The 12,633-nt window shown below is 44.1% G+C and overlaps 1 protein-coding gene across 1 annotated transcript; it reads right to left on the minus strand.

Moving 5' to 3' along the window:
- Nucleotides 1-3,697: 3,697 nt before the first annotated feature.
- LOC118222202 (ICOS ligand-like) lies at nucleotides 3,698-12,022 on the minus strand. The gene is made up of 6 exons (XM_035407600.1): nucleotides 11,351-12,022; nucleotides 9,832-9,887; nucleotides 8,010-8,321; nucleotides 7,215-7,490; nucleotides 6,710-6,843; nucleotides 3,698-6,126 (listed from the first exon to the last, which is right to left on the minus strand). The coding sequence occupies exons 1-6, from the start codon at nucleotides 11,362-11,364 to the stop codon at nucleotides 6,043-6,045; spliced, it is 876 nt and encodes a 291-aa protein (XP_035263491.1). The 5' UTR covers nucleotides 11,365-12,022; the 3' UTR covers nucleotides 3,698-6,042.
- Nucleotides 12,023-12,633: the final 611 nt, after the last annotated feature.

Consider the following 12,633-nt stretch of genomic DNA (forward strand, 5'->3'; position numbering starts at 1 on the left):
AGTGAGTGAGTGAGTGAGTGAGTGAGTGAGTGAGTGAGTGAGTGAGTGAGTATGTGATTGAGTGAGTGAGTGCGTCAGTGAGTGAGTGAGCGTGTGAGTGAGAGAGTGAGTGAGGGAGTGAGAGAGTGAGGGAGTGACCAGTTTGCGGCGCATAGCCCATGGAGGCAGTCCTGCGGTGTTGTGGGAAACATGAACATGAGCTCTAAGTGCAGACTGACAGCTGTAATGTGGGGGTATTGATATCCATATTGGCTGTATAATTTCTACATGGACCATCCAATATGGATGTAAATACTCTCAAATAAAAGCTGACACTGCACTTTAATCCCATATTCATTGTTTTATTGTAATTCAGTGCAAAAAATATTACTACATGGAACCATTTATGAACGGTATTTCCCAAAAACAGGAACCAAAATGTAAAGGTCAGAGGCAAAAGAAAGTCTTGTAGAAATGGTCTGGTTTAGGGCATGATGCTGTACTGTTTTTTAAATGTGCAAACATTGGCAGTAAAATGGGTGATACTGAAGAGCTCAGTGACTTTCAGTGTGGCACTGTCATGGGATGACGCCTTTCCAACAAGTCAGTCTGTGAAGTTTCTGCCCCCTAAAGCCCCAGTCAACTGTGAGTGCTGTTATTGAGAAGTGGAAACATCCGGGAACAACAGCAGCTCAGCCTCTAAGAGGCCACACAAACAATATCAGTACAAGAGCAGTTCCTCAAGAGCTTCATGAAATGGGGTTCCATGGCCAAGCAGGGGGAGGAGGAGGAATGATGGCCTGGGGCTGTTTTTCATGCTTTGGACTAGGCCCTTCAGTTCCAATGAATGGAAGTCTTAATGCTACAGCATGCAATGACATTCTAGAGATTTGTGCTCTTCCAACTTTGTGACAACAGTTTGGGGAAAGGCCCTTTCCTGTTTCAGCATGACAATGCCCCCTCTCACAAAGCGAGCGTCGTGTCTAGGAACCGACAGAATTCAAAGTCCAATCGCCAATCTGTAGAAAACAACTTCACAAGGGGAAAGACACCACAGCAGCAAGCTCTTCAGAAAGGTTAGACTTTATTGCACAGGTGCACAAAGCCCGATCAACTCTGCAGAATTGAACCTCGATTGTCAGTTTCACATACATTTTATACACAAATGTACCCCACAACTCCCCTTAACACATTTCTAAAAATACCAGCCATCTGGTCTTCTTGGCACCACAATGATTTTGATTTCCTGCTCTTGGGTCGGCCTGACCTTTTTGGCACCACAATGATTTTCTGTTCATTAGATGATAACGTTATTGTGGACTGTTACCCCAACTTCAATGATTTGCGTTCTTTAGATGATAACATTATTGTGGAATGTTACCCCAACTTTCCCTTAAACAAATGTTAGTCTTTATTCTGTAATGTTTCTTTAAGCATACAAGTTACAGGATTTATAGCCTCCTGTAATTTTCCATATATATTCAGTTTACATAAGGGTCACTATAAACATGTTAGTCTTCTAGTACTTCAATAGCGTTGTGTTAGTTTTGGAATAATATTCGCCTTCTAGCATTTTTACTTGGCAATAACGTTGTGTTCGTTTTGGAAAAATATTCGCCTTCTAGCATTTTTCCTTGGCAATAACGTTGTGTTAGTTTTGGAAAAATATTCGATATGATATATGATGTATTTTTATCATGCAGCATCGAGAGTTTGGAGGAAACAGTTTGATCAACATTGATGGGAATACCCTAACTTTAACATGTGACGTCATCTCAATCATGGGGAGTCTCAAAATGTTCCTACACGAGGTCCATAAAGAAATGGTTTGCTGAGTTTGTTGGGGAAGAACTTGACTGTTTCAAGTTCCCTGTTACGTCCCTCCGCCTCAGGTGGGGGCGCTGGCCGTTTGGACACATGCGTGTGTCTCGTTACAGGTAATTGAGAGCGCCTGTGGCGGTGCCCTTTTAAGAAGCTTGGGGTCGGCTTCTCAAAGATGGGGGGGGGGGGGTTTCCTCCTCACCTCTCCACCACAACAACTTCGGAATCGTCCGAAGAAGCGTCAGGGTCACCAATGTGGAGTTTGCAGAGAAAAACGACTGGCTTGGTTTTCAAGTATGCAAAAACAACTTTATTCGAGCAGATCGCTCTGGAAAACATACAATCAGACTGCCACGTCAGGAAGCTCTGAACTCCCTCGCTAAACCCCCGGCTTATCTCTACCTCCCGGCTGACACGTCACCTGTCAGGTGAGTCTGAGAACGTGGGCGTGTTGCCACAGGGGATTCTGCCTCTCTCCCCCCAGTGCTCACTACAGGGTCTTGATTTTATCATGTTTTGCAGCTATTTTGGTGTCACTTATGTGTAGTTAAATAAAGTTATTGGTTATTTTTGGGAAACTTTGGTTTCGGCTTCGTTATGTTTGCGGGGGCTTGAGAACAACCGTAACATAAATGGGGGCTCGTCCGGGATTTTACCCTTTGGAGTTTTAAACTTTCTGTTCTTAGCCCGGTTAGCTTAGCCGCCGGGCGGGTCCAAGGGACTGGTCACTTTATTGTTTTTCCTTTTTTGTTTTTGGTGGTTAATATGAGTGGGGGTACGCTTCGGGGCACTGAGGTCGACTAGTCAATTGGTCTGCTGATAGTGCTCACGAGTTTAGCGTTCAAAGTCGCCCCGAGCGCAGAAAACCACTGAAGACTAGTTTATTGAGTTAGAATTTTTTTTCTGTTTGGTTAGGTAGGATCGGGAAAGCCAACAATGGAGTTAAACCAAATCCATATAAATGCCCATGGTTTTGGAATGGGATGTGATGTTCAGGTGTCCACATACTTTTGGAAATATAGTGTACTCGGTAAAGTAGCCTACCAGTTTCTCCATATTCTCTCATGTCTGGTTGCTGGCATTGCGAGCGCTTAGTGACCATGCAGGGGTGTGGGTATTTGCACAAAGTGTGCAGTCAGGACTGACACACTTCAGGCCTTTTACATTACACAAAGAAAAGGTAATTCACTGAGCCAAAGCAGGACAATGGCTCCTTTCCCACAGGGCTCGCATGCCAGCGAGAGGCCGTGTGACGCGGTGTGTTGTGAAATGAGAGACGGGTTAAAACAGATGAGCTCTGGCGGGTACGGTTCTGTAGCACGAGAGGAGAGAGGAGCAGACAGATTTACTGTTCCCATAACACAGGTCAGCAAACGGGAAGAGAGGGTCAAAAACTGGAACATCAATGTAAGTTCACTTAATAAGGATGTTGGACTAGCCTGTGTCGGCATGCAGGCTGTATTAGTGATGTCATGGTCTATCAGTACCTGGAATTCTGCAGGAAGAATATTACCCTCACGTTTCTGCAAGAGAGTCAATTAAATCGCAATTGGCTGATGGAAATAGGAAAATTAGGTCTCAGGCCTTGCCCCAGAATGTCCAGTAAATGGATTCTGGAGACGAGAAGGACATAACATTTGGATAACATCAGTGTCATGCTGCTAAACTTCGGGGACTGCTTTTTCTGTACGACATCCTTCTCTGTAGGACAGTGATGCTGTAACACGGAAGATGATCACATAGCATTATTAAGTACCTGATTAACTTGAGTCACTTAATGCCAAGAAAATGTGTCCTTTCTTAATGACACACTTTGTGTTTCCCATCGTCAGCATTTGGTCTGAATTTGGTATGGTTGTGTAGGTGATGTAATCATGTGATTACCTACAGGCATACAAAAATTATGAAAACTTTATTGCAATATCAGCATAGGTTGCAAGGACAAAAAAAGTATTAAAAAGCCCAATCATATATACACATACACCTCAGTTCATAAGTAATTCAATGCAATACTAGACTTAAAATAAAAAATAATACTTAATTCAGGCTGAGCAAAAATAGACTGAGGGAAGATTCAATTGATGTTTTTACATTTTCAAAAGAGTTTAAAAAATTTTGGATGGCAAAAGATACTTCTGTCAGCAGAGCAGTCAATAGGAATCCCAAACCAGCACAGATGAAGGCTTATGACAGTTCCCTTCCACAATCTTAAGTGTTCCATAAAGTTTTTGATCCTTTCCAAATACAACAATATACAGCCAGAGGAATTGTGTTGATCTGTAGAGAAAGGAAACTGACATACTGCCAATGCTCTGAGCTGTAGCACCAGTATGTTCAATCAATCAGTCAATCAATCAAAATTTGATTATATAGTGATTGTCACAATACAATCCTGACCTAAACCTCCACAGGAGCAAGCCTAAAGCAACAGTGATATGGAAAAACTTTTTGTGTTGCCAATATATATGCTTTCTTGTGACTTTAAGAATTGTGAATGGGTGTATGGGACTTCGGGGGCGTTAAAATGTAATTTGAAATTTATCAGAACTTTCTGGACAATCCTTTGTTTGGCTGTGTCCAGTACCAGTGCAAAAAATTTTTTTTTTACCAAAATGACATAGAAAGACAACAATGCTAGATATGGTATCTGGATGTGCATCAATTGTATGGCTGGCAAGTGAAAAAGTTCCTGCGGCGTCGCATGGTAATGCTAATGAATATGACAGCAATTAATGGCAGTCATGATTAATGACAAATATAAAGACATAAGAGACAGTTTAGCTACAAAAATATGAAATTTGTAATATACAGTTGCAATATAGTAATACCCTGGGTTCATTTTCTGATTTATGTGAGACCAGCTCAGGCAACTAATTGTACAACTTATATTTTATTAAAGATTTAAAATGTTCACATTTGAAAATTATTGGCAATTTATTTACAACACCACATTTTTTGACACACAGTGTGAAAGTATAAAGTTGTGAGGCACAGAACCAAACATTTACATAAAGAACAAAAGCACCTTGGGGCTTAATGCAGTATAAAACTCCACAGTAGTTATTACATATTCTCAAAACATAACAAAATTATAAAAAATAAATCTCAGAGCAAAAGTTCATTTTCTGGAGTTTAATATTATCTCAGGGTTACTGTACCATTTTGAGTGTGATGAAGGGAATTTTGGAAACTCTGTTTTTTTTTTTTTTTGACCAGCTAGATTTACAATGGTGAATATCAGAGGGCGGTGAAGGTGATAAAAATAAAAAAAAAACTAGAGAATGTGATTTATCCTTCTCAGAAGCTTTGCTGAACTTCTGAAAACTGGCTGCCAATCGTGTTTTTGAATGTTTGAATGTTCTGGTAGAAGTCAGAAGCTAGTTTCTGATTACAGGCTTGTCACAACTTAAACAAGTTCCGTGTACATTCCTTTCTGGACGGATTTTGTTACCGCTATTTCAACTTCCCTTTACAAACTTCCTATTGTTCTGTGGTTCATGCACACTCAGCTGGGTCAGCCAATCAAAAAGGCCAATTTTAACAGCGACTTTTAGCAAATCACTGCCTGCCAGCGCTGTAAGTGTCATTCATCAATGGCAAGGAGTGAAAAATAAGAACTACCACATCTTTAAAATAATTACAGTAGAAAGCTTAAAATACTGTTATCTCGCTGAAAGACTGGGTTAAGAGGAAATGCCAAACCGAGGTTTTTGGTGCATATATATACACGCAACTCAACAAGAAACTGACAGAAATGTAAGAATCTGACGTAAACATGTTTCTCTTCCTGCCTGTTGATCCCAAACCGCAATCTGTTTCTTTCCAGGCAGTAGGTTTTCAAACGATTCACATATTTTATACGTTGTGACGCGAGTTCTTCAGATGGTGACATTTCCCTCTGCAGAGCCACAGCGTGAATTCCACTGGATGTGAAATGTATGCAGTCTGCCTTCAGCGGGTCATTCAGCCGCACATTTAGCTCAAACAGTTTCACACCGTAGACGCGAGACATTGAACACTAGTGACATAGCGCAGATCCCATGGGGAGGTACTCCATTTTCTGTATTGTTAATCCGTACGCTTGCGCACACAGGCCGGGCATCCTGCGCCAGCGCAGATTGGCTCCGGCACTCTGTCACCATCACCGGTGACGGTCGGCTCCGCCCACTTCCGCTCGACCGATGTCCCGCCCCCTCTCGCTGTGACCTCACGCCGTTGCCATGGAAACGGGGCGTCCGGACATCAGCACGCCAGCGATGCTTTTGGCGACGGGTCCCCCGCGCACTGCACCTCAGCCAAGGGCGCCGCTTCGTACGGGACGGGAGCCTGCGTTTCCCACAGACAGTGTCCCAGTCAGTGTCATACACGGCGTCATAGCAACGGCCTGTCAATCAAAACACGCCCCTCCCAGCCACAGTAAACCAATCGCATCGCAGGGAGACACGCAGCCCGGGCGATAACGCGCGCATGAGGACACGTTTCCCCTCCTTCACTAGACACAAACCGCTCACAACTTAATAACAAGGTGAATAATGAAGTGAAACTTGGCTAAATATAGACGCTTCTCTTTATGATGCCCTACGTACAATAGGGCATTATACCGTAACGGCTTCACAAAAGAGCAGTGTGTCATAAGAGTGCAGCCATTTAAAAAGAGTCGTCTGTAACAGAGAGCAGCTTTTAAAAAAGAGACCGTATTTAATAGAAAGAGTCATTATTTTATAAAGGAAGCAGTACTTAAAAAGAGAGCTACTTTTTAAAAACACGTTAATAAGAGAGCATCTTTTTATTATGGAGTGTCATTGGTAAGGCATCAGTATTTAATAAAGAGGGAGCAGTGTTGAAAAGGAGAAGCTGTGTTCAGAGAGGAAGCGGCTCGGAGCGCTGTGTTGACGGGGACGCTGCTCACCTTGGTGCTGGGACACGGTTTCCAGACCCTGAGCAGGAGAGTGAGACACACGGTGGCCAGGAGGAGGAAGAACGCAGAGCCCACGGCCAGAGAGGCCTTCAGCTCCACACTGACCTGCAACTCCTTGTGCCCTTCTGAAACACACACACACACTGTCTCTGTCACAGCTCTATACAGCATACACACACACACACAGACACCGTCTCTTTCACAGAAAACACACACACACTCCGTCTCTGTCACAGCTCTATACAGGACACACACACACACACACCGTCTCTATCTGTCACGTCTCTATACAGCACACACACCACTGCACACACACATATACATACACACACACACTTTATCCGTCACCGTCACATCTCTATACAGCACACATGCTACTGCACACATGCAAGCACACACACTGTCTCTATCACAGAAAACAGACACACACATACTACACATGGCTATACTCACTGTGTGTGCAGGTGGCTATACTCACTATACTCACTGTACTCACCCCCTCTGCAGTCGGCAGTAATGTTGCGCTGCAGTGAGGGGTTCTCCATCACACACTGCAGTGTAGCGGTTTTGGGGCCGGTCCTCAGGGTGCTGGTAATGTTATAGAGCCCTGTGAGGTGGTCCTGGCTGTGCAGCTCGCTCAGGGGGCCCTGCAGCTTCTCCACAGCTTGACCGTCCTGCAGCCAGTAGATCCTCCCCTTGGGGAATCCCCCACTGGCCGAGCACCGGTACTGCTCTCCACTGCTGTCATTAGAGCACTGCAGGCTGTAGTTCACTGAGACACAGAGAAAGGCTAATGGTAATGTCCAGGCTGTGGTGCGCTGAGACACAGAGAAAGACTAATGGTAATGTCCAGGCTGTAGTGCGCTGAGACACAGAGAAAGGCTAATGCTAATGTCCAGGCTGTGGTGCGCTGAGACAAAGAGACATGCTAATGCTAATGTCCAGGCTGTGGTGCGCTGAGACACAGAGACAGGCTAATGCTAATGTTCAGGCTGTGGTGCGCTGAGACACAGAGACATGCTAATGTCCAGGCTATAGTGCGCTGAGACACAGAGACAGGCTAATGCTAATGTCCAGGCTATAGTGCGCTGAGACACAGAGAAAGGCTAATGCTCATGTCCAGGCGCTGAAACACAGAGACAGGCTAATGCTATTGTAAATTTTGCATATCACATATCAGACTTTGTTAGTACACACGTACAGGTATTTCAACGGTCTGGATCATAGCAACTGTTGCTAAGGTGCGGCATAAGCCGCAGCACTGACTGGATACGAAACGTCCGGTTCTCACCCGCCACTTCCAGAGTCACCGTGACATTAACGATGTGATCGTAGTGACAGGAGTACGTTTTCGCATCAGCGAGGCGCGCGCGGTGGAGCAGCAGCGAGCAGTTTCCGTTATCCGCAGGGTGAAAAAGGCGAGTGCGGTTCTGGTACTGCAGGGCTCTGATGGCCCCGTCCTCGCCGGCGATGGCATAGTCCACGGTGGTGTGCTGGCCGATCTGCCAGACCAGGTAGTGCTTGCCGGGGTGACTGGGAGGGCAAACACAGGGCAGGAGCACATCCTCGCCCACAAGAGCACGGACGGTGGCCTGTGTGTGCCCTGAGTCCCAAAAGAGAGAGGGGGGGGGGGGGGGGGAAAGAGAAAGGGAGAGGGAGAGACAGAGGGAGAGAGAGCGAGAGAGAGGAGTTAGGACCTTCATACAGACAGCAACAAAACAATCACACACACAACAAAGTTAGGTTCTGGATACAAACACACACACACACACACAGAAAGGGGCTTAAGACTTGCTGAAACAGATGAAGCTGTTTTTTTTCTCTCTTTCTTGTCCTTAAGCCTATTAAGACATGTGCTGTGTATTTTTTCCACTCAAAAGAGACTCAATTGAAAAAGAAATGTCTCGCTTAAATGGGAACCCCATCATTGAGAAAGCAATGAATAATACCTATGTCATATGTTGCACAACATGTAAATTTAATAAATGTCAGTAACACAGCTTGCTCTTTATAAAGAACAGTTCTATTGACATAAAGCCTCAAGTACAAAGGTCTAGAGGTCAAGATAACATTGTTGGCCAGTGTACAATCAGCAATATCTATGAAAAGCTATTATGAGTCAATATGAGATTGATGTGTAAGAGTCAGCTTTCCTGATTGGACACAGTGGAGCTTGCATGGAGAGCCGGAACAAGGCCTGGTCAGACAGAGTTTATCATGAATGGAACGAGACCCAGTTTCATTCTGCCTGTGCGGTTTAAGTTTGGGGAAGCGAAACACTGAAGACTAACACTCAGGTTTCACTTCTGCTGAATCTCTCTGACACACACACATGCACACACTTCAGCATGCACACAGTCTCACACACACACTCTCACAGATGTGCACATGCACACACAGTCTCACACACACACTCTCACAGATGTGCACATGCACACACAGTCTCACACGCACACTATCACAGATGTGCACATGCACACACAGTCTCACACGCACACTCTCACAGATGTGCACATGCACACACAGTCTCACACACTTTCTCACAAATGTGCACATGCACACACAATCTCACACACTTTCTCACAAATGTGCACATGCACACACAATCTCACACACACTCTCAGGAATGCACACTCTCATGTACACAAGTACCCACATTCTCACACTCTCTGAACAGCCCGAGAGTCTCTGCTTCTACTACATGACCTGGTGAGCTGCTCCACAACTCTATGTTTAACACATACTACAGAGACTACTGAGACCACAGAAACTACTGAAACTACAAGGACTACTGAAACTAGTAATACTACAGATATTGTCTTCTACATAGGCCTCATTGCTTTAAAAGTAAAATAAAAATAAGTGTCAAATGCTATCACCATCAGCCATCTAGTACAGGTCTAAAAATGTAAACAGCACACACATTACAATCACCCCCTGCCACCCCACCCTCAACTCAGTTTATTCTGCAATCTTATGCTAAAGCTTAGTGAGAACCTTTCCCTCAGCCTTAAGACAAAACCACAGTAGTCATGGAGCAGCGTTCACAGCAAAACAAACCATTCTCTCCATGACAGGTGATAGAGACTTCTGTCAAGTAAGGACAAACTCACCAGGTAGGAGAAGAGAAGCCAGAACAGTCCAGACCACCCACATGATGCCAATTACCCTGTGAAGAACAACACAGGGAATTTCACTCATTTATTTCATCATTACATCTCTTTATTTTTTTATTTTTTTGCATATGCACCGCTGAAACAGTAGGAGTGACACTTCATAATTTGTTTCATTCATTGTTGTTTTAAACTTTCAGTTTTATGAGCAGCTTTAGATTTTGATGAATGCATGTCAGCCCTGGAGCAATGAAGCATTATGTGAACCCAGACACACCCCATTTTAATTGAGCAACAAATAATTGTGGTTTTCTGTCAACTAACACCTCAACAAATGAGCTAAAAGTTTGGTGTCTGCCTAAAAGAAAAGCCTGGATCAGAACATTTGTGGTCAAGTGTACCTGAAATATAAAGACCAATCAGAGTAATGGGCTTGCAATATTCATTTGTTTAATTTACTGTACTAAACAGTTATTTAATTACTTTGGTAAATGCATTTCTATTTCTGTGCATGTACAACTACTAAAAATCTAATTTACTGTTACCATAAGGTTTTCACACAATGTTTTTTTTTTTTTGGTATTAAATTAATGTGATCTTGTTATTTAATTAAACACTTATAAACACCACTATAAAACTGGACACAAATGGAACCTTTTGCATGTCTACCTTGCTTTTGTAAATTTAGTTAGTGGTGTTTTTTTTTGCGCTAAATGTTAAACACGGTGGGAAATTTGCGCAGAAGTAATAGCTGTAAGGTGGGGGCTGGTCACCTGCGTGGAGGCACTTTGATGTAGAGGGCATACGGTACAGACCAGAGCAGGAGTGCTCCGGAGAGATCAGTCTTTTTTTTTTTTTTTTTTTTTTTACAATAGTTTTTTTACTGAAACCTGAGCAAATGGGCAGGTAGGTGTAGTGTTCTGGGCGTAGGCTACACGAGATAGCATTAACAATGACTGGTGAAAGCAAGCCGACAGCGCGACCTGACAGCCCGAGCGGGGGGCTTCAGCTCGTGCACGAGGCAGGAGCAGATATGCATGAGCTACCCACTTCATCCGATGTTTCGCGCGACGCACGCACTGAGGTCGCCATAACAGGTTTTCCTTTTATGTCGTTTGAAATCACGCAGTTAAGCCGGCTTTACAGATGGAAATTCCATTCCGCGTTCTGAACATTACTATGCGGGTTACACACTGGAATAATAACGGCAGAAAGCTGAAAATGATGCGTAAAAAGCAGATGCACCGCAACCCACAAGTATACACAGTAAAATGTCCAATGTTAATTAAATTCTACAAGCGTTCATTTAACTCTTAACTCTGGAAAGTGGGAATGAAGTTGAATTAATACTGTACATTTCACTGCGTATAGTTGTTCAAGAAATGTTAAACGCGAAAAAAGAAATAAAGCATCGTGTATCATCACGCCTACATCAGAGCTAAAGGATAATCCATCGCCATGAAACCCATTTACTACACACCAGAAACAACGAAATAAATGAACCAAGACGCAGACATACCTGCGAGTCTCCATGTCTGGCCGAAGATCTCCAGCAGTCAGTCAGGATAAGGTGAGAATGAGAGCGGAAGGGCTGTCAGTGTGGGAGAACCATGGCTCCACCGCACACTGGTACCAGCCAACCAATCGCGCGATTCCGCCCGAGGCAGCGGCCCGACATGCGAGACGAGCGCGCGCTTCCTCATACAGATGTAATCAGACAGCTTCGCTCTTATTCTATTAAGTTAGGGGTCTTCAGTCCGCGGTCCCGAAGAGTCGCAAGACAGACTGGTTTTTGTTTTCAGCTTAAATCAAAACCCAATTCAGACCCCAGTAACCAGGTGGTTACTTAATCGTGTGATCAGCTGCTCTAGTAGATTAAGTGCAGGGTAAACACGAAACCCAACGGAGCCTGCGGACCCCTGTATTAAATAGCCAAAGGTTGTTTAAAACGTCACATCGGTCTAATTCATTAGATATAGAGCGAGACATAAATCACAGATATACTACATCAAAGAGATATTCAGCACGAGCAGAATAATTACGTAATACTGTGCAGGCAGCGATTGTAGCTGCCACGAATATTGCGTCTAGAGAGGTAATTCAATCGCCTAACAAAATGTTAAGGTCGGGTAAGACGAACCCTAAATTGTTTAACATGTTCTGACAGTTTACTGAGTGAAAACGTACGGCCATCGTTTATATTGCGTAACCATCGGCTGGTAATAGACCGATATACGGTGTGTTTACACAACTGCTAGTTAATCAGTCAAGAGGAGGGTTGTCTGGCTTTCAAGAGTTTTAAGTGGGTTAAAGGGAAATGTTTGTTTGTTTGGTTAAATGAAAGCTTGTTGTTGTGATGGCAACGAAATCAAGCATATCTTATCTCAGGGCTCTGCTTGTCTTTCATCTCGGCGCTTGGCACGGTTGGGGTCACTCTTACCCTTATACGACAAGGTTGACGCACACCATTGTTTAATCATTTCGGTCCCCGATGTTATGCGTCACGGATTGCTTTCTCTGACATTAGATCTGAACCCAATCGAGCGTTTATTTAAAATCCTGGAGAAATGCCTGATCGCATTCTCCACTCCCATGAATTGGAGGTCATGGACGCTCTTGGGAAGGTGGTACGCCCACCGCCCTGCATTCCAGGCGCTGGTGGGCTCTATGCCATGGCCCATGCCCTCCCCGATGCCCACATATTTCGGCATTATTTCGGCACAATGACTTTGTTCACTCTCTCGTTTCGGGGGGCTTCCTCTGTGACCCACGTTGTGCATATTGTTCTGTACGGAACCCCAC

This window comes from Anguilla anguilla, chromosome 3, assembly GCF_013347855.1.
Source record: "Anguilla anguilla isolate fAngAng1 chromosome 3, fAngAng1.pri, whole genome shotgun sequence".
Classification (NCBI taxonomy): domain Eukaryota; kingdom Metazoa; phylum Chordata; class Actinopteri; order Anguilliformes; family Anguillidae; genus Anguilla; species Anguilla anguilla.